General features: G+C 43.2%; 1 protein-coding gene across 2 annotated transcripts in view; it reads left to right on the plus strand.

The window, feature by feature from the left end:
• The window catches only part of bbs9 (Bardet-Biedl syndrome 9), a 123,510-nt gene that overhangs the window by 6,446 nt on the left and 93,824 nt on the right, over positions 1-23,240 (plus strand). For both annotated transcript variants that reach the window (XM_026317863.1, XM_026317864.1), the window contains exons 6-13: positions 5,180-5,354; positions 9,637-9,721; positions 9,981-10,164; positions 13,358-13,487; positions 15,214-15,395; positions 15,877-15,953; positions 16,036-16,089; positions 16,182-16,284. In XM_026317863.1, the coding sequence (XP_026173648.1) occupies positions 5,180-5,354; positions 9,637-9,721; positions 9,981-10,164; positions 13,358-13,487; positions 15,214-15,395; positions 15,877-15,953; positions 16,036-16,089; positions 16,182-16,284 (990 nt within the window). The remainder of the gene's footprint in view (positions 1-5,179; positions 5,355-9,636; positions 9,722-9,980; positions 10,165-13,357; positions 13,488-15,213; positions 15,396-15,876; positions 15,954-16,035; positions 16,090-16,181; positions 16,285-23,240) is intronic.

The raw sequence follows: 23,240 nt of genomic DNA on the forward strand, positions 1-23,240 counted from the left end.
TCTCAGCATCACCTTTGTGTCACCAGAAACAAGCTGGTAGGACGTACATTTACTATTTTACCAGTGTGTGTCTGCTGTTCGACATCTGTCCTCGTGACAGTCCGTTTGACATTTTGTCCGTCCTGACTTTGGGCTGGGAGTTAGGACTTGGTTTTAGGGTTAGGGAATAATTTAGTGCAGTTTCAGGTGAAGAACCTAATTGTTATATTTTCGGTTTGGGCTCGGGGCTGAGGAATGCATTATGCCACTTTGAGGCCTCACAAGTATTTAAGTACAAACAAGCGAGTGTGTCCGTTTGTGTGAATGAGTGAACATCTGTGCATGTGTCTTGGCAAACAACACATGATATTTGGCAGCACTGGACAAATACATAAAACTATAAAAGTCTCTAAGAGGAGCAAAGGATGGAAAGAGAGAGAGAGGTTTAATAGGGGCTCTCTCTCCCACCAGTTGAGCTACTGGAAAAAACGAGTGGGGGAAAGCCCTTGAGTAGTCAACATCCAAGAAAAACACACACGCAGACACACTCACACGGGGAACCCCCTTTAAAGCAGAGAAAATGTCATTTCCAAATAAAGGCTGTATTGTCAAAGTACGTGTGTCTGTGAGGAGAAAACCTGTGGCCTGGCATCATGGACCCTCCGTTCAGTCCATGTTTACAGAGAGTGTGTGTGTGTGTGTGTGTGTGTGTCCTTAACAGACTGTGTGAGTGTCTGCGTATGTGATTAATAGAACAGTGTTGGCCTATACTGAATGCACGTGAATAGTGCGTACCACGAACAGGTCTGTGTGTTTTCACGTGCTGTTTCCTGGTAGCACCACGTGGTGCAGCAGATTTTGGAGACACGAGCTCTCGTGTCCCCGACACACAGACTCACGCGTACGAACAGGCCTCCATGGAGGCCTGGGTCTACAGCTGACGTTAAAGTATACAAAGCAGCAGCACACGACTCATGTCACCTTGCATATACAACCACATACTAACACGCGATAATTACTCAAAGGGACACATGCACACATACAAACACATTAGACCCTCTACTCTGTAAATAATGTCATCCATCCCATGTGCTCTTCCTCCCTCCTGTTGCCACCACTAGATGGCAGTGCAGGCCCTGGAATCCCAGCTACTGTAGCCTGAATGAATGGGATCCTGTATTTTAGGGAAAGTCCCATTTACCAGACAGGGGGTCAGAGTTCGGGTTTAGTGCAGCACCTCTGAGGTCAAGTTGAGATTCAGCTGCACATAATAACATTTTAAAGTCTTCAAACAGTTCACCTCTAATTCTAGTCTTTAATGAACCAGGTAAGTCCAGTGGAAATGAAGATTGTCCTCTTGTTCTGCTCCTGGTAAACAGGGTTAAAGACGGTACGATTCTAACAAGGCAGATGGTGGAACTGAGAAAGTGGAACCTCATTAAATTAAAAAGAGAAAAGTAAAACATCTGAAATCAGAAAACTTGCAGTGATGTTTTAGTAAAAGCGTCACTTTATAAGTTGACTTTACAAAATTAGCATAATGTGTAACACGAACTCACAGAGGTAAATTTATACAGCATCAAACCACAGACACAGATTTGTTTTGTTGTTTTTGTCTCTTTCCCTCATTCATTAACTTTCTACCCTTGAAACTATACTCGGTTTTTATGTGTATATATATATATATATGTGTGTGTGTGTGTGTGTGTGTGTATAATTTTTTTCCTTTCCTGCTGCAGTGTTTCGGTTATAACCAGACGTTGTTTGACATCACTGATGTAGAAGTGATTGTTCCATTCATCTTGTTCTCGTTAAAGTCAGATGAGTTGTTTGGGATAATCTGAGTGAGTGAGTTAAGGAAGCTGCTCACTATTTGAGCTTTCCTCACAGCTTCACACAGTTTACATGAAAATGAGCTGCTCTCACACACACACACACACACACACACACACACACACACACTCTCATGTTCACTCATGATTTACAGCACACATTCATGTACAAAGAAATGTATTGATCCTCAAAGAAACATACACACACATACAGACTACAGGGTGTTTCCTGTGTTGCTTTACTGAGCCATATGAACTTGTGTGTGTGTGTGTGTGTGTGTGTGTGTGTGTGTGTGTGTGTGTGTGTTTCTTCAGCACTCTAATGTCATGTATGTGTTTAGATTTGGACAGCCTCAAGAATCTATGTGAATATGGATTTGTGTTATTGTGTGTGTGTGTGTGTACACGTCTTTCTTTGCTTGTAGTTGTGAGGACATTTCTGCATTGTGAGGACATTTTTGTTGACCCTTACAGTTTCAAAGGGCTGTTTGAGGCTTTAGGCTGGTCTCAGGGTTATGGTTAGGGTTTAGGCCTATGGAATGCATTATTTCAGTCACTGCTATAGTAAGACCAACATGCTTGTGTGTGTGTGTGTGTGTGGGTCTATAATAGCAGCCATTTAGCAGCGCTGTAGGTGCTGTAATAGCAGCTCTGTACTAATACTGCTCTAATAGCTGGTCTGCCTTTGGGTTTGGGTCACATTCAGGCCACACACACACATGTGCTGAGCATGGACTGGCCTTTTTTTAAACTTTGGTCATATGTAGTTATACACACACACACACACACACACACAGGCTCAGACCACTGCAGTGTGCGGCCAGCCTCTGTCCTTTGTTGGCTGTTTGTTCAACATGTCTTATTAATGACACTAAGACAGGCCTGTTTCCTCCACTGCATCTGAGTGGCTGCACTCTCATACTGGGCTCTTTGACACGTTATAGCTGGGTGGGAGCATGTGAAATTACACGTGCACAGCCTTGCCTCTCATTTTCAGAGTGCAGCACTTTTCCTATTATTGATGATACAGTGCTGTGCCAGGCTGTCTGAGTGTGTGTTGTTTTGACCCTCGTGCTGCTCTTCAGGGTCGGAAATGTCAACCAGACACCTGACAAATCTGTGATTGTGGGAAGAAACTCAGTCCTCAGGTGTCCAGCAATAACAGGTTAAAATAAAACCACTTTTAACGTTAATATTTTTTATCGTACGCCACAAGTCCTTGTGCACAGTTTTGATTTACTGCTCACAACTGGAACATTTCAGGGAGTAACCCAGCTTTAGTAAACACTGTAATGCTTTATTTTACAGGTCTGTCATTTCCTAATAATCTTCTGCTCATAGCTCAAACACTTTCTTGAAAGACCTGTGTAATTTGGTATAATTATAGGGCAAATAGTGACAGGGCTCTGAGATTGTTCATTTAGTTTAGTAAATTAGAAAATGTGTTCTTCATATGTTTGAACTGTGTGCTTGCCTCAAGATAATGCTTCTACTAACTAAATGAAACCAGCTCACCATAACTTGGCATTTAATTGGACTTGAAGTGTCCCAGCTGTATTCTCTATTTTATCTTTAAGTATAGCCAAATTACAGGGTTCTGTCCAGAAAAGTTGTCATGATACTTGACATCCTACTGACGTAAAAGAAACGTCTCGATGAAAAGACAGAGCAGTGTATTTATGTTTACTAACCAATTATATACAGAAATATCTACAAACTGTTGTAATTTAGGGCCAGTTACAGTTTACATTGGCCTGAACCTTCTTAAATAAAAAGTTAGTTTTAATTATGAGATGAACATGTGTTCACATGTGTGCATGGTGCAGCAGGCATAACACACACACACACACACACACACACACACACTGGAACATCCACTACTGTATGACGTTGGTCCATCTGTATGTAGGCCTACACACTGAGATTTGCAGTCAGCTCATTATCAGACATAGTGTTACACACACCTGTGCTCACAGGGGTGTGTGAGGCCTTGTCCTGCAGTGTTAATGGGCCCCCTGACCTGAACTCTGCTCATCACTTAGACGTGTGTGTCTGAGTGATGAGTGGACATGTGTTTACGCAGAATAGGTATGTAGGCGTGTGTGAGGTTTCTGCCTCAGTCCTTGGTGAAGTGTGTGTGTGTGTCGCTCTGCAGGTCTCCCTGACCTCTAGTTGATGGCAGTGTGAGTTTTAGTAGCGCGCTGAGGCCTAATTATAGTTCTCTGGTCATACAGCCCCACTGCTTTATGGCTCAGTGTGTTTGTGTGTGTTAGGTCTTAATAAGCCCTGCATTAGGCCTTTCGTAACAAACACACACTCCTGTACACATACGTACCGCGAGCCGTGTGTGTGTGTGTGTGTGTGTGTGTGTGTGTGTGTGTGTGTGTGTGTGCGTGTGTGTGTGCGTGTGTGTGCGTGTGTGTGTGTGTGCGTGTGTGTGTGTGTGTGTGTGGAGGTGTGTGTGTGTGTGTGTGGAGGTGTTAATGGAGATATCAGATTCAGCCAGAGGGAGAAACACCTCTGAGCACAACACAACATCACAGCTGAAATGAAACAGAAGCCATGAATGTCATTGAGCTTCAGTGGTACTTGTTTGAAATACTCCACAGTCTGACGGAGCAGAGTCAGATTTGTCATAAAGCACATTATGTAACCCGGAAATTTTAAAGCCTTTTAGCCAGTGGTCTTTCTGCTTATACACACTGGAATGATTTGCCCAAATTAAATTTCCTTTGCTGCCGTAAAAAAACCGACTGTATAAACTTCAGCTGGATAGATTTAGTTTTTCTTGCAGACTGAGAAGAACGTACAAGAATGTAGGTAAATGTAGGTAAAGCAATGTAAAACTGCATGTTTTAAATGAACTAGCATGTTTTCTGTGCTGTCTCACCTTGTCTAAAGCAAAACTGTGTGTACCTGCTTTGAACAGTGGAGCTAAACGCCTGCTGGCACAGAAAGGCAGGATGTGATGAACTGTACAACAATTTCAGACACTCCCTCCTCAAAGACCTGTATGGTGTTGCACTTGGTTGTTCTTATGAAAAGTGATGGAAGTGACCGGAATAACTTGGGCTAGAAGCTCAAACCCTGCCTTTCACACCTGCATGCAACCTGCAATTCACTGCATGAAGCAGGTCTGATTGATTATTGTATTATTGTATTTAAAACCAGCCCAGATTCATAGAAATATGTTTATTGCTAAAAAAATAAGATTTGAAGAATAATTTGTCAGAAGTGAAGAGGTAAACAGTAACAGGGCAAAGTGGACAAACTGGATCAAAATCATCATAGTTCTTATTGTTCCACTCACTTGGAGTATATGTGGTACTTTTACTTGACTTTTCTTTCTTTTACTGTATTACTTTCAGGCCACCACTCCCTGTGTATCCAGTCAATGGACGGGATGCTGATGTTTTTCGAGCAGGACAGCTACTCGTTCGGCAGGTTCCTCCCCGGTTTTCTCCTGCCCGGCCCGCTAGTCTACAACCCCAGGACAGACAGCTTCCTCACCGTGTCGTCTGCGCGCCAGCTGGAGAGCTACAAGTAGGTTTTTGGACGGCATAACTTTAATTAAATAGCAGGAATTGGGGACCAATGTTTGTAATAATGTTTATGTTTTGATGTGTAATTGGTTTGTCTGCAACAATGTGATGCTGATCAGGTAGCCAAGAAAGGGAAAATACTCTCACTCTCTCGTCTTGCTTAAATAAATGTACAACGTGTCAGGTTTAGATGTTACAAAAACATCACTTTGTGGACCTTCCCGAAAACTGATATGAACAGTCGAATATCCTACTGCACTAACCCCCACCCAGCATTTGCTCATGTACTGTAAATGGGTGCAAATGTTAGAAATGAAGTCATTTAAGGTTATCTGATGTCACTGCGTGTCTTCGCTATCAGCTGCTGATGGTTAGTGAGCAGCGCTGACTAACGCTGTACCGTCTTAAAGGCGCCTGCTCTCAGTGCAGAGCTCATGTGGACGAACCAGAGCAGACACAAAAAGTCTGATCGGAAAGTACCTCGCTTTAATGTAAGCACAAGCACGTTCCCGTTCCCCACTGGCTGAGGCACGGAGGGCCTTTAGAAGTCTTACAGGCTGTGTGGGTGTATGGTATGTGTGTCTCTTTGTGTGTAGTACGTGTGTAGTTTCTTCTCCCAGCTGTTTTTTATCTGGATCCCCCTGTAATTATTAAGAGATTCCCCAGACCAGATGTCTCTGTGGAACCACATACACAGCAACACTGCATCATTAATAGCAATAAACGTGTTGTTTGTGCACAGTGTGTACAGTAGTGTGTACACCTCAAACTAACATGGTGTCCGCTGAGTATTTGTCCCTTCTGCGCCTGCATGTTCACTGAGTAAATACAGCACCCGAGGGAGTGTGTTGGTGGGCTGATAACCTCTGACATGAAAAGAAGCCCAAACAGTCCAAACACATTTATGTCCCACTTAGGGACGTGTCAGGAGCTGATGCTTCGGTACCATGTTGATACTAAAATTCAGAAAACATGACATTACTTGTGTTCTCTAATACCAAAAGTAGTGTAGTAGCTGTGATACATATATGATCTCTCCGTCACTAACAGCTGTGGATCCACTGATGATATCAGGAGGCATCTGTCACAGTCAGACACTCTACTGGCTTCTCCAGCCAACTCTTTCCCACTGCACGTGGATGTCAGAAGACTTTCTGGGTCTGAGATCATCACATGACCTGCAGTTCTGACTGTTCCAGCATGAACAGCACTGACTAAGATACGTCTGGCACCAAATTACAGAAAAAACACATCCTACATCTGTGTCCTCCTGCCCTGGGGCTTCACATCTTGATGAATCTTGAGGAGAGAAATCTTTACACAGCCAGGCGCTGATGTTATGTCTTTACTGACTGTTGTATAGCATTTTCCATATCGGATTTCGGGGTCGGGACTTCACTGACTCTTATACATTTAATATCAGATGACTGGTTAAACTGTTCTGCCTCACTCAGTTTATTTAGCTTGTTGGACCTTCTCCTGCCCTGATGAATGAGAGCTTGATTTTGTTGCTCTCTGTGTGTGTGAGTTGGCGTCAGCTTTGAGATTTAAGTTTGTGTTTATCCATGACACTGGCAGAGCATATGCATGTTCTGGCTGTTTATGAAGTTTGTGCATGCATGTGTGTGTATGTTTGTTAGTGCAGTTTTTCAGAGGGATCCACTTTCATATAAATGAGACTACTGTTTCCTCAACCCCTGTGTCAAAAACTGCATGATAACTGATACCGCCCACACACACACACACACACACGCACACGCACGCACGCACGCACGCACGCACGCACACACACATGCACACACACACACGCAGACAGACCTCCAAACTGTGGAGAGCACCATGTTAACCACAAACACTTTTAAATGGCAAACAAAAAAAATTGTTCCCGACTGTAGGTCACCGCTATTGGTGCGTGTGTGCGTGTGCGTGTGCGTGTGTGTGTGTGTGTGTGTGTGTGTGTGTGTGTGTGTCTCCTCATACGTTAGGCATGCAAGTGAATAATCAGATTTTTGTGGTTTTTCAAGTTTTCTCTTGTACACATAGGGCTTTGTGAGATTTCCACCCTCTTTCATAATACCTAAACCAACATCCAACAAGCTGCTGATGGATGGAACTGAACTAACACATGTGCAGTTTTAATTCATTCATCATTGCCATCATTAGTAAAACATCTGAGTGAAGGGTGGAGCTGAAATTAAAAAAAAAAAGACAGAAAAAACACAGTGTTGTTTCAGGCTTATTAGGCTGAATTTAATTCATTCATTCGAGCAGGGGTTGGCCTGTCAATACAGCGAGTGTTGCTTTAAAAGCTTAGAGCCAATGACATGTTTAATATGTTTTGTAGTCCATTTTCCTCCCCAGGAAAGGGTCACGGTGTGATGAAAAGGTTTCTTTACTGGCGGTCTCTGGGGAGTGCTTCAGGCTGCTCAGCGTTTCTCAGAGGCTCAGGAGCTGCTACTGTACAGATGAACTGGAAATCCTGTCGTAACACTCCTGTTGCTGTTCTATACACAGTGTTATTAAGAATTAGCATCACATTTTAGAACAACATGCAATCGGCTTTTTCCAGGTGACAACCAGAAATGCAGTTCAGGTTTCGTGGTATTATTTTTACAAAGCAGGTAACTCCCAGTGAGGTTAGCAAGAGGGACATGTTTGGATGCAGACTGGTCTATGATTGTTTTTTCTCATTTCCATAATGCAAACAAAGCTAAGCAGGTAACATGCATGACAAAATGACAAAATGAAGGAAAACATGGGGGTCACAGCCCCTCTGCAACCTTTGACAGACTGAAACATCAGCATGCTCAGATTTTCATAATGGCCATGCTAACACGCTGATGTTTAGCAGGTGATGTTTACCATGCTCACCTTAATTTAGACCGTTAGCCTGCAACATTAGCACAAAACATAAAGTGCAGCTGATTGTACTGGACAAATGAAGGTGTCAGTCCGTTCCATAGCTCAAGACATTTTAACCTGCTGTGTACTAGACAGAAGCTCAGGATCTCGTCATTGTCTGAGGACAGGCTGGGTCAGTATACAGCTTGAGAAAGGTATTGGAAAAACTTCTTTAATAACTGAAATCTAAATGATTATTCGTGAATAATCTTCCTGGTGTAAAAAGGGTCAATGTGAGTCACTAATGATGCCCATAATGTGTCAGCTTCATTGGACTATGGCTCTTATGATTTAGGGTAGAGGTCAGACCTGACAGCTTTGCCTAACTGTGGGTTTATGGTCCAAATATGAAACAGGGACTGAGAAAACAGTGAGTGGATAAATCAGCAGTTACTGAGTGTTTAGTCTGCAGTTTGGAGCTGGGCTGGGTCGGACCTGAAGCTCTCTGTTCATCCAGGTGTTGGAGGAGAAGTTGAGATTCCCACCAAGCTGCTTTGACTGCCAGCTTTTTACTGGAAAACATGTGATGCTGAACACGCCAAAATCAACTGACCACAGATCAGTCTGGCCACTTCACCCTCCGTTAGTTGCCAGCAACTCGCTGATTAAAACCCATAGACCGCAGTTCCGGGCAGCCGAAGGTCAGCGGCCTGTTGACTCATTGGGCAGAAGCTGTAAAGAAGAAGGAGAATATAAGACGCTGGCTGTGGATTCTGTTAATAATGAACATGGTTCACAGTGTTCAGTTTTATTTAAATGTGAGTAAATGATGTGTACTAGGATTTCTGCCCTTGGCCTGCAGGCCTGGAATTTCTCTTGAGAAAATTATTGGTGTTGTGGTCTTGGGCTGCTGGTTAAAAAAACAAAATTTGTAACTAGAGAGTCACTAATTTTAGATTTGAGACTGGTTAGGAAATATCATAAAGAGCGTCCCTTAGCAAGCATTTCACTTCCAGCACCGCCAGCAGCCAAATCTGACCTGCTGAGTCAAAACTGAAGGAAGTCGGTGTTTTTTAAAGGTGGGGTGAAGTAGTGACTGAACCAGTGACATGCACAGTAATCACAGTCGTAATGTTGATAAAGATGCTCAAGGTTTCCGTATATTTTTGGAATATACAACTTGTGCATTTGAATCATTTGCTCTTCTCAAGTGTTTCAATCGTAGCAAAGAGAAACTGGGAGTTCGTTGACCGTGTGTAGATGTGAAACTATATGAAATAGTGTTGATGTGTTCGCAGGAACAGCTCAGCAGAAGTATTTGCATCATTCTGAACAGTGGGTGACAAACAGCACACTGACACGACTTCAGCAGGTTATTATATCTGATCCACAGACACTGGGGAGTCTGTTTAAGCAGCTGTTTCCGTCTCTCTCACGCTCAGGTATGAGACTCTGGCTGTGGCTACAGAGGCAGAGGGTCGGCAGGATCCGGACCTGCCGCTCAAGCCTGGAGGCAAGAGGCTCATGGTGAGTCAGAGATGAGACTTAATACTCACTTTGTGACCAGCCTCAGCATCATAATCAGGAATCATAGCAATCTTTATACAAACCCGAATTTTTAGAGCTGTAGGATGTGTTAAATTTGGTCTTTTTAGTGTTTTGATCATTCCCACAGAGATTCATTAGGATTGGGGCTGTAGTTGAATCATCATGTTATATTATTTATATATATTTTATATGTGTATATGTGTTTTGTGTGTTATAACTTTCTGTTTTTCTCTTCCAGCCCGACTGGACCTTTGTCCTGGGGGAACAAGCCCTGGACCTCTCTGTGCCCTCCTTCTCCCACTCCTCTTCCTCCATCTTCATCCTGGGTGAGAGGAACCTCTACTGTCTCCGTGACAATGGCCAAATCCGCTTCATGAAGAAGTTGGAGTTCAACCCCAGCTGCTTCCTGCCCTATGCCACAGGTAAACCAGGACACTGCACCTGACACCTAAAAACGCTTCACCTTTTTCAGCTCTAGTGTTGTTGCACACCTGATCCTGCTAAGTTGCTGTTGTACTGTGATTTGCATAGTGTACATCAGTTAATCTGATTTATTGTTCTGAGAGTCTCACTGATTAGCATGAGACTTGACAGGATCCTAAAGTCCTTTCACTACTTCTATGTGGACCATGTTTTTTTTTTATGCGCATGTGTTTCTAATAAATCATCATTCTTACAATTGTAATACGCACATTTTATCCTAAATAAGCTTTATGGTGTTAGAGCTTTTTGTGTAAATGGAGGAAAATTGTCTTTGCAGACAGATTCTCATCATCACAAACCCCAGTTATCCAGACAAGGCTGCACCTTCTGAACGGTGCCTAAATGAACAAAAGTTCAGACTAAACCATCCAGAGCAGTAAATAACCTTTTCAGGACTGTTCATTTTCCTGTTTTATTTTATACATCAGTGTAAAACACCTGATCTGACATTGATGTGAAAAAAACTAGAGCTCTGTCAGATGAAAAAGAGTAAAAAATAGGCTGGAGGAGCATCCAGGACTGATTGAGGGATTGCAGGAGCAGCCAAGAGCTTTCTACTGCTGTTTTCAATTTGGGAATTAAAATATCTCGGCTTTCAAAGTGCCCTCAACTATCTGTTCCAGACGTTATTTAGATTATTTAAATTACTCTTGGAAATCGGCTATAAATTCAACGCACGATGTGCCAGTGCAACAAAGCAGCTTCTATTGGGACATGATTCCTGTCAACAATCAAAACCACATAAAAATTCCCACATGGTGAGAAGAGAAAGCAAATTCCTGGGACCACTGTTGCTGCAGTCTTCACAATCCATGTGTGAGTTTATCGATAACAGACTGACTTTAAGTGACACTGTGATGGTCTGAGCTGCCGCCCGCCGGGTTCTGTTATGGTCCAATGCCAAAGAACCACTTAACAGACCCTCACAGTTGGTAGTGTAGTACAGAGGAGGAGAGAAAATCCTGATCTCTGGAATGTTTCCTTCTGGCCAACAGCCTCACAGCTGGACCGCCACACTCGCTCTCACCATCTACCTCCCTGTTTCTGTCTATGCTTTTCTTTCTCACATAACTTTATTGGCTTCACTGCTCTTCTGAAACACTCCAGCCAGAGTTCAGGTCCTGAACCCTAATGAGGTCCTACATTTCTGGTTGAAATGAAATCGTATGATCCACACTCGTAGAAACATGACAAGTCAGGTGACGCATAAGAAAAACCTGTGGAAATGCATAACAAATGCAAATTTACAGAGTGAATTTGTCGCTCATCTGCCCATTACAGTTTAATGAACCTGTAGCCAGAACGAGGACGTGTTAGAGCGGAGCGAAAGCTTTCATTTCAGTCGTTTGGAAATGTTTACTGCCTCTTGAGTGATTTCTACTATCATTTATTTTTATTAGAGAAAGGAGAGAGGGAGGAGGAGGAGGTAGAACGATGGGAGGGGTAGACTGAAGGGTGAAACTAGGGCCAGATGGTTGAAAAATAAAGGGAAGGGAAAACAGGGGATTAGAAATAACAGGTGAGAACAGAAGAACATAAAAATAGGAGCGGAAAAGCAGAGAAGAAGAAAACATTTATACATTAAAGGAGAGAGAGGAGGAAAAGTCGGGTCCAAAGAAAGGAGAAGCAGAAGTGTAGCTGCTGATAAGACCAGAGCGACTGAAGCGTGACGGGGAAAGGGGGTGTAAGCCATGACGTCTGCAAGATGCTGGGCTTCAGCATGAAGGCAGAACCTACACTGGACCTGTATAATTTGGTTGTAATTATAATGCTGATGCAGAGATACTGTAGAAGGTGTGTTTGCTTTGATGTGGCACCAACACACACTCTGTGATTTTGACCCCTGCACCGTACCACCCTGCTGTATCCACGTTATAACTTGTGTATTCAACTGTGTGCGTGAGCGAGGTGTGTTTGTTTTGCGTTAGCCGCCATCTCAGATCTCTCTAGGTGGCAACTTCACGGCCGGTGGGACTGACTGGACACGTGTGTGAGTGAAACCTAAGTCGTATTTATATTTAATGATCGCAGCCACGAGTCACAGGAGAAAGTGTATATGTAACTTAGATTTTTTTTATATATGCATGTACACTTATAAAAACTGACCTTGTCTTAAGATGAAAGATCTAAATGATGAATTTTACATGTAAACCAGATGTGAGTATAGAGATGATTTTCCTTTTCAGGGGAAGCTGCACTCATCTTAAAGGGCAATGCCAACCACCACTGGAATTTGTTATTTCTGTTCCATGCCTGTTGGATTTGGGAATATGCACCACTTTTTTCCAAAACCAAGAAAACCCTTGAACTGGTGCTGCTGTGAAACTGGTGCTGGGCATCTGACCATATATCACTAGTTCAATCACCACAGGAACATACGGTTTATGTTGTAGTACTGTAAACATGTAGCGTACGTAGCAGGTTTGAAGCCTCAGTTGGAAATCTTTGGTCACACTGAAACATGAAACATCCTCCTCAATATGTTTGCACATGCATGCAAAGGTTTGCAACCTCGTATCTGGGAACAGTAATAACACAAATCAAGAAATACAGACAACACATGCAAATGCTTTTGTATCTGGGGACAAAATGTAAGTGAAGGGAAAGTATTTTTATTGTCTAGAGTGGAGCCTCATGCTGCATCCCAGCTGAGTCACACACCCAATGGTTATCTACCCAGTTTCTTACTTCATGTTCAAAAGAACTGAATGAACTCACACAGACATTACTGTTCAGAGGTGATAAAGTCATGAAGTCAGGAAGAATCATTTCACATATTCATTATCTAAATCTACTGAAACCAAACGAGTCTTACGTCTGGAAAGTCAGAGAAGTGTCTTTAACTTTGAGCTGAGGGCCACAGTTTCTCTACCACAGTCACTCTTTTGTTCTCGTGATGTGAACATGGCCCTTGTCTTGGAGGCTTTTTGTACAGTGGAGGTCATTGTGAGTTACTTTCCTTAGGAACATGAACCAAATGTGTTAAATGTAATTAGGAATATTAAGTTAACCAGTGGCCAGTTTTTACGATCGTCGTCATAACTGACTAAGAACATCTGATGTGAATACACTCCGTTCTTCTGGCTAACCATATATATTTATATATATTTATGTTTTTGTGCTCTTGTTTAGTGATGGATGGCACGACCAACCTGTTGCTAGGTAACCACACCAACATGCTGCTGGTTTACCAGGATGTGACTCTAAAATGGGCGGCCCAGCTCTCGTTTGTGCCCGTGGCTGTTCGCGTCGCCAACTTCCTGTGAGTACAACCCTCGGCAAAGTACGCTTCGCTATAACATGTGTATTACTACACTGTGGTATTACTACTGTTACTGCAGTAAAGGATCTGAGTACTGAAAACACAAATACACACCACAGAGTGTTGTGTTAATCAGCTTGTGAAAACAAACGCATAACTTTTGACAGGAAATTACCTGACAATGTCTTCCAGCTGGCCAATCAGAGCAGGGCAGGGAGGGGCTAGCTGCAGCCAATAATGTGGGTTTGTCCAAACAACTACAGTCAAACCACAATTTGATTACAACACAAAACACACTCATGGCTGAAAAGCTGTGTGTGTGTGTGTGTGTGCATGTGTGTGCGTGTGTGTGTGTTTTAGATGCAGGAGATAGTGTGTGTCTGGGTGCTGTTTGGTTTAGTTTGAGGGTGTGTTGTTTTAACGCACTTGATAGTCATCGACTTGTTCAGTGTTGGTGGGACACAGAGTGTGGGAGAGGGACACACACACACACACACACACACACGCACACACTCTAGTCCCTACTAAACACTCAGTGAGTCCAGCAGCTTACTGTAGTTATTTTCTGCAGCACTGCGTCTTCTCTTTATTTTTTATAGTCACTATTGGATTTTGTTACTTAATTCTGCCAACTCTGAATCAAATGATCAGACTGCGTTTGGCTCTGTAAACTCTAGAGGTCCTCACAGTCTGAACCAGACCCCTGGAAAATCAGAACCTGACATCCATAAATGAATGTTCAGCAATAAAAAGAAACATCTGAAGGCTCAGTCAGAAATGAAGCCAGTTCATAGCAGAAAAAACTAACACACAGTGAACAAACAGTCATGGATGAAAAGATCAGCGACATGTTTCACAGTTCACACTCTCATCACACGTGTTAGACGCTTCTTCACGAGGAACTCTAAATAAATACCATGCTCCATAATATTAAGAAACCAGTTAAAACCTTCTTGGTTTGCACTGAAAATGAATCATTTTATTCCTGGAACATTTTCCAGGATAATGTTGTGTAGGTATTTTATATTTTATTATATTTTTATCTTTTGTTATCCAGCACATTAACAGATTCATGACATGTTGATTTTTAATTTATTGACTTTATTTTTCCTCTTCGATATGTTTGTATTTATGATGTGAATTTATGGGAGGATAGTGTGTGTGTGTGTGTGTGTGTATGTGCGTGTGTGTGTGTTTTAGTCAAATGCAGCTATTTTTGTGGTGTGTGTGTTTTTGTGTGTTGCTGCTTCAATGAAGTGGAACTACAACACATCTGCAACCAGTTAATAACCCCCCTCCACACACACACACACACACACACACACACACACTATAAAGACATTATTGCATCACTCAGCATTTCCTCATGCTCTGCCTCTTTCCTCCTTGTCCACATCACAGACCGATACTAAACATTTTCCCTCCAAACAAAAAACAAACTGCGGAGAAAAGGCTGCTAATGCAAAACTGTTCTCAGACAAATTGGAAGATTCCTTCCAGAGAACAGTTCTCATAGTTAAAAAAATCCCACTTTCACATTTTCCATCTTCCTGACACAGATTTTTCAAATGCAGCCGTAACAGTAACCTTTTGCTGTAATTAGTAGAAACTGAAACTGTTCTTGTAGGACACGGTCTTGTAGCCGTGACACAGAAATAGTGTTGATTAGTTTTCTAGCCGTTTTCCTTTTGTCGGTGCAGTTAAGCAGCTCTCCTCTGCTCTGCAGGGAGCTGAAGGGAGTGGTGGTCAGTCTGAGTTCGGACGGTCACCTCCTGTGCTCGTACATGGGTACGGACCCCTCCTTCTTCTCCACGCCAAAGGTTGACGCCCGGGAGGCCGACTATGAGCAGGTGGATGCTGAGATGAAGAAGCTGCAGAAGATCATCAGAGACGCCACGAGGACTCAGGGTAGGCTGGTGCCGGGAGTCTAAACAGGCTCCGTGTCAGCTGAACACGATACGACCACGGGAGTCAAGTGACCAGGACCGTGCAGACTCAGATTTCAAAATCCTGAAAGCTCAACATGCGACAAGGTGTCCTTCAAGCACAGCTAGTGGTTCTGTGAGGCCATTCCTGTCGGTGCAGGGCAGTAGAAACCTTAACTACACTACAACGCTCAGCAACAGTCACCAGGCTTTTCAGCATTTACTTCATTTGCTTCTTTCTGTCAATAAAGCGTCAAAAAAGAGAAGTTAGCAGAATTCAAACTGATGACTTGAACTTTCTTTTTTAATCTGCCACCAAGCACAGTTTCAGTCAGTAAAACTGACTGACTGTTTTTTTGTTTGTTGTTTTTACTGTTCTCTACTGTTTTACATGGACGAGTAGAGATGACAGAGCTGAGAATTGTCACTGACTCACTGAACATTTTGGGATGTTGTTTTTCCAGACATCCTGCCTAAAACCAACACTGACGACGACCTGATTGTCACAGCCGTCGTGTCGTCCAGCATGGACAGCCCATCGGTAAACACACACACACACACACACACACACACACAATTCCACACACAGACAGATTCATCCTTCCTGTTGTCTCTGTCTGCAGCAGGCTCTGATCCCAGATATCAACGGCCGGCCCGTCCCTTCAGTAGCTGTCCAGGTGAGCTGAGGTCGCACCTGATTTCTCTCCTTCTCGTCTTGTGCCGCCTTGTGTCGTCTCCTCTGCTCATGTGGTCACTGCTCTGTCTGCAGGTGAAGGTGAAGGCCAGCTGTGTGCTGCAGTCCTCTAAGCTGACGGTCAGCGTTCAGCCTCCTCTCGCCGTCACTCAGGACCAGTTTGTCCTGGAGCCCATGGGTCAGTCTTTAACAGCTTTTTCATGTGGTGGTGTGTGCATGTCTTTGCACTGTACAGGTGTGTAGCAGTACATTGGCTGTTTGCAGCAGAACCTTTAGATATGCAGTAGATGACTAATTAAAGGGTCAGTTCACCGAAACGAGTCAGACTAGTTCCTTTCTTCACTCCAGATGTTTTATTTGCTTTTTGAAGTGTGTCCCTGAAATTCCTGCCTCTTCCCAAGATTTCTTGCAGCGTGAAGGAATTTTTTTCTTTAGCTAAAAAGCACCTCTGCTTACGTCAAAGGAAATGATTCTCAGCAAAGACCACATATTTGATTGTTTAGTGAGAGCTAAAGTGATTTAATAAGTAAATTAGATGATCCGTAAATCACAGCACATGGCTGTTCCAGGAGAAAAAACTCAAACCTTTCAGGCTTTGACATGTTGGGAAGAGGTGGAGAAAGAAATATGTTTATTTATGAACCAAAACTTAAAATCTTGACTGAAAATCAGTGAAGGAGAAGGTCAGACGTGGGAAGGCTTGTGCAGTGCAGTGGATTTTAAGTGATTTCCAGTTATTAAAAATGTTCTGCTTATGTTTTCGCTCTTGTTCTCTGTTTTCTGGTCAGAAAGGTGAATGTGTGGAGTTTGACAGTTTCTCTGAGCTCAGATTGAAAATGGAAGAGGAGCATGACACAAATATTCTGGTGGTCTGTTCTCATCTGCCTTCATGTTGTGCGTTCTGTTGTCGCTCACCTCGGCCACAAACACTAATATCTTCTGTCGGTTCCTTAAAAGAACATCACCCACCCTGTAACGTCTCTACAGGATCTGTTTCCTCTTTGACTCTTCACACCTTTGCGTGCATGTCGACTTGCAAGCGTAAACTCAGAGTGTGTGTAATGTAAACCATTTGGGGAGGCTTTTATCAGAGGCTTCATGGGAACACACATTTTTAAAATTGTGGCTCCGCTGGGAGTTGAACCTCTAACCCTGCTGGTGTTGGTGCCTTGCTCTGCCTGTTGGTTTATATATGGAGCTGCCTGTCTTCAATCACACTTACTGTACAGTTTGTTTTCTATGGTCTGAACCGAGCGTGGAAATGTTTCTTTTGCTGCATTTTTCTATTTGCTGCATTTTGCTTCAAACTGCCAAATGATCAGGAAACCAAGCCTTGGAAAGAAAATGAAGTGACTTCACTATTAGACCGGGTTTCTGTGACCCCTCATCCTGCCAACTGACAGCCTTTTCTAATTAGTTCCAGTCCTGTAAACTTTCTGTTGACAGCATCTTACAAAGAAACTGAATATGAGCCTCAGTTGGTTTTGTTGTGCTCAGCTTTCCAGGCTGCCAGATATTGACATTCGTCTCCATGTTACCCAGAATCCATTGCATCTTGTCACCTTTTTGGACCAAAGTGTGTGTCCAGAGCTTCCATTGTTCTTCTTTAGTGAAACAGCTAAGCCAAGGGTGTTTGCAAACTGGGTAAACTTTGATAAACACAGAATGTTGTTACACTTTAAACTAAAACATGGTGGTCAAGCATGAGGATTGAAACAATATTGAAATGTCTCATTCCAATAGGAGCATGCCTCATTTCATAACAACACTAAGATGGAATAAATACGGCCAGTTAGGAATAAACTGCTCCTAACACAGTTGGCCCGAGCACAGCTTTGCTACAGCACTTTTTGTCTTTTACAGATCTTCACTTGTCACTCTCAACACAGTTTGATCCTGGCACCGTTTGTTAATTGGAATTTAGCAATTTGCAGTTTATTTCAAACAAAACACTGTCAGATTATCACTATGAGAATATAAATCCTGCAAGAGATTAGAGAGATTATAGACATTTTGTAAATCATGTACTCTGGCACAGGAGACGGATCAACACCAGAATATTTCTCTTTTTTCTCTCCGTCTCTCTTTCTCCTCCAAACTGCTCCCGGCATTTGCTGAAACCATCATCCATCACAGAGGAGCAGTCACTAGGTTTTTTAAAAGGACCAGTATGGATTGCAAATTTATGATTTCAAGATGTGAGCAGCATTCTCAGGCAGTTGGAACGCAGCGCATTTATTCTGAGCTCTGAATCAAACTGACCACTGCTTTGCTGTGATTCATAATGTCTCTGCAGAAACGTAATGCGTTTTACCACAGTGCATTCTTATTTCTGCGTATACTGCACATGACCTCCATGCAAACTTCATGCAAACTCGCAGCACATTTAGTTTGCACCCCTGCATCACCTCCCTCTATTTAGGATGATTTTCATATGACTAACTTTCTCTGAATGATTTGCATTTAATGTGTCTTTGCTTCAGTACGTCCTCATTTATTCAGTAACTGAGACTGATGCTTCCTCAACGTTCTGCCCTGTTTTATGTCTTTACTGACATATAATCGGTTTGTTAGAGCTGTAGAAGCCCCCACAGCGTGAAGTGGGCTTAAATATCTGAGGCTCATTTAGGGAACGTTACAGAAAGTACAACTGGAAAATGTGTAGAAATATACAGAGGAGAATAAATGCTCTGCATTTTTTATTAGGTTTATTTCTAAATGGAAAAAATACTCAAATCTTTACTACTATTAGTATTATTATTATTTGTATTTATTTTTTGATTTTGTGAATGAACATGAAGAAGCAATGATTTGGCAAATCCTTTGCGTGAGTAACGACAGCTCCCATATCTGCACAGCCAACGAAAAGTCAGTGTGTGAACACAAGCCAAAACAAGAAGGACAGAAAGCTCCTGTAACCCTGGACTTGTCTGTTTGGTTTGGTCGTGCAGAGTTTTTCTTATTGGCAGCACAGCTCGACATTTCCCTGTTCACATGGACGATCAGAGGCTGTGACTCACTGTCACACTTGCCCCACGACAGATGCTTTGTTTATGTGAGTTTAGGTGGTGGTCGGACAGGTCGAATTCAGAAGCCTCAAAGTCAAACACACACACAGTTACAGAGATACACACACCCAGGTCTTATAAATACTTACACATTTATATCCATGGACACAAGCTGAAACACACACACGTCACCCCGGCTAAATATGGACAAACACTTGGAGGAAAGTACTGTAGCTGTGTGTGTGTGTGTGTGTGTGTGTGTGTGTGTGTGTGTGTGTGTGTGTGTGTGTGTGTGTGTGTGTGTGTGTGTGTGTGTGTGTGTGTGTTTTGACCTTCTGCCACTGGCTTTCACTGGCCGATCCATCGCTCTCGACAGTGACACATAAGAGCTTCTTGACTCACACGTTTCCTTTTTCTTTCTTTCTCTCACCTCCCTCCTAAATGACCCCTCACTAGTCCACTGTGGCCCGGAATGGCCTGGTTCGGCTCTGAAGCGGCAGGGCCGCTGCGGCTGACCCTCGGTGATCAGATTTGGGCCTGAACCGCTTCGCATCAGTTAGAGTTGTGGAAAATGAGAGGAAAATAAATGAATGGAAGCTGTGTATGTTTTAATGTTGGCCAGGACTGGGCTCAGAGGAGCTGGATCCCAGTCACACAGACTGAGTTTATTTGGTGATTTAGTCCAGAAAATCACACCCCACTTTATGGATTGCAGACGTGGTGCGTGACCTGTATGAGTACAGTATATATCCGATGTAAGCCATGCAGACTATCACCATTAAAACTGCACAACAGTAAAAAGTAACAGGAAATGTTCAAGTTTAACTTCCTGCTATTAAGTTGCAAACATCTTGTTTGACTCCAGATCTTTTGAATTGATGCCCAAACCCAGTTCAATATTTCTTACATAATATTAAGATGATTACTATGAAGAAACCAGGTCATCGCTGCGAAAAGCTGCTGGTCCTTCAGAGCCAAGATGAGAAAAATCATTTCCAGCATGTTTGTATTATTAAGTGAAGACTAAACAAGACATAAACAAGACTAGACGAGACAGGACATTAGCAGAAATTAAACACATGCAGCTACACGATACATCTGGCTGAGGAATGTGCCTAAGATCGAGATAATTCACCTTAAATGAATGAATACATTATTCTGAAACCTTTTCTGTGTTTGAGCAGTGAAATCCTCCAGCTTCTCTGCGGCTCATGTTTCTCCTTCACTCCTCTTATTCTGATGTGATGTGATGACTCATCTGAGCCATGTTTTGTCCGGTATAAACTGCAGAACAGAGAACAGATACAAGTAACAGCGACAAAGCAGCAGGAAACACTAGCAACGCTAACAACGCTAACAACAACAACAACAACACAGCTGCTGCAACACCTCCAGTCTGTTCCTTGTCATCACTTTATCTCTTATAGGAAGCTGTGTGTGTGTGTGTGTGTGTGTGTGTGTGTGTGTGTGTGTGTGTTTACCTGTGTGTCCCATGTGTCTTTGATTCTGTGGCTCTGTGAGTGTGTGTGTGTGTGTGTGTGTGTGTGTGTGTGCGCTTAGTGTAAGTGTGACTGTCAAGTCAAGTTTATTTCCAAATCACTTTCCAGGGATTGGTCACAAAGTCCTTTCCAGAATACAAAGGACAATAAAAGGTGTGTGTGTGTGTGTGTGTGTGTGTGTGTGTGTGTGTGTGTGTGTGTGTGTGTGTGTGTGTGTGTGTGTGTGTGTGTGTGTGTGTGTGTGTGTGTGTGTGTGTGTGTGTGTGTGTGTGTGTGTGTGTGCGCGCGCGCGCGTGTGTGTGTGTGCGCGCGTGTGTGTGTGTGCGTGTGTGCGTGTCAGTGGTAAGGAAGAGGAGGGGAGGTAGCGCCTTCTGACTTTTATTGTTATTCCAGTTTTTATTCGTCTCAGATGGCGACTCGATCCCCGTTCACCGCACACTGCCTCCTTTGTTCCCCCCCCTCTCTCTCTCTCTCTCTCTCTCTCTCTCTCTCTCTCTCTCTCTCCGTCTCCACCTTTTTCTCCTTCCATCTTTTTCTTTCTCTGCTTCTTCCTTCATTTTTCATGCTGTTGCCCATATCTTGTGTTTTCTCTCATTTCCTTCCTCCTCTTTGCATCCGTCCTATTTTCCCTTCCTGCAGCACACACACAGCATCATGGCCGACTCTACCTCTGAGAGTATTTTAGGAATAATGAAAGAATAATTATTGTTGTTTTAATCAGCTGTAACATTCAGTGTTCATGCTCAATGACAGGACATGTCTCAGACAGAAATGGTTGAGATGAACTGAGAAAGGAAACAGCAGCCTCAGACCGAGCGGTCGGAGCCGTGGCAGCACAACATTGACAATAACGTCCAGGAAAGACATTAACTTTTGAAAGAGTTTAGGAAATCAAATCAGCCACTTTATCTCTTTGTGTTAAGATAACAAACCTAACCTGCTCCTGACCTGCAGCGGAGGTCAAAGGTCGGTGTTTAACACCACTCCAGTGGCCACCTCAGAATCCCGTGTTTGCCTCTGGCTGTGATGAACTTGTGATTGCACACAGGTGAAGCAGTAGCAGGCCAGGAATGTTTCAGAACAAACAAACCTCCAGATTTGTTTCTCTCTGTGTTTTGCTTTTTAAATAATTTGCACATGGCACAGAAGTGATAGACACACAAACACACACATGCCTCCTTTCCCTTCTCCTTGTGGGGCCGAGATCCCCATCTCCACCCCTCTTGACCTCTAACATGGGCTGTCAAGTGCCATAACCTGAACCCTGATGATACAGCACTTCACCCACTGAACGGATCAAACAGCAGTGCTCCAGGAAACTTCTGAATCTTCTGCAATAATTTAAATGAGTCTTTATCCACCGTTCTTCTTAGTGTACAGGCACAGAAATAGCAAACAGATGTGTGAAGTCGGTTAAAACAAGACAAACGTTGCAAGGACCAGTCTTTGCACTACCGTGAAGAATGAGCCTGCAAACTGCATTAACATGCCATGTTGTCTGCTGCATTCCTCTTTTAAAACTTTTAAATCTGCCTTCAACTAATGGAGCTTATCTGATCCAGCGATGCCACTGTACTGTTTGTTCTCTGTGTCGGTAGAGCTGCAGCGCACGCATTCTTAAACTCGAATTCATAAATAGCTGCAGGTGGGAATTTATGGAGGAGAAGAAGGTGGAAGAGAAGGGAGAGATGATGGAGGAGCAGCAGGGGACACTGGTAAGGAGATAAAGGAGATTTAGATTGAGATAGAGGAACCTGAGGGTCGGTTAGGTCCAGACACAGTGACAAGATGTCAGAAAGTTAGAAAAACAGAGTTGATGAGGTGAGAAGAAAGTAGAGACGGGGAGAAGTTGTGAAAGGGGAGTAAAAGAAAGGTAATGAAGACCTGTCCAGGTGGGTCTGAATGCTTGATGACAAGTGAAGAGAAAAGAAGCAGAGACGGATTTAGAGAGAGTGAGAAACAGAGAGATGAGGGCGGCGGGGGATTACTTTCTGTCTACTTTGGTGTTTGTTGGTCTTAATGGGCCTGGGAACACTTAGAGCACTTAAAGCAGTCTGACCAGTGTGACCTGCAGGGCACAGGGGTTAAAAGCCTTCTGCTGACAGATGGCAGTTAGGGTGCAGGACAGGGAGACATGGACAGGGAGACTAAGGCAAACGTCCTATTGTCTGTTGAATTAACTGCAGCCCCTCCAGCATCTAGCACAGTTTCAGACACACTGCTGTTGTCGTGGGGACTATAACTCAGGGGGACGGCTTGTTGAATAAATACAGTTCTGTGCAAAGGTTTTAGGCAGTGAAAATACACAGGAGATGTTTTTAATACGAATAACAAACATCAGTTTTTAATTTATCAGTTAACTTCATACAAAGAGCAGGAAAGGGAACCAGCAGCAGCAGCAGCAGCAGTTCTCTTTGGTTTCACCTGCACATAGTTTCTCCTGGTACTTTGCAGAACCTTGGAGAATCTGCTGCAGGACTCCTGGTTCTTTTTGCCTCTGAAAATAGTTCTCCATGAACTCTAGTGGGTTCTTTATGGACTTCTTGTCCTCCAAAATGACACCTGATGGTGTGATAAGAACCTAAACCTTCTGCACAGTGCTGCAGATATCAGCCTAAAATACAGAA

Source organism: Mastacembelus armatus, chromosome 16 (genome assembly GCF_900324485.2).
Source record: "Mastacembelus armatus chromosome 16, fMasArm1.2, whole genome shotgun sequence".
Lineage (NCBI taxonomy): Eukaryota > Metazoa > Chordata > Actinopteri > Synbranchiformes > Mastacembelidae > Mastacembelus > Mastacembelus armatus.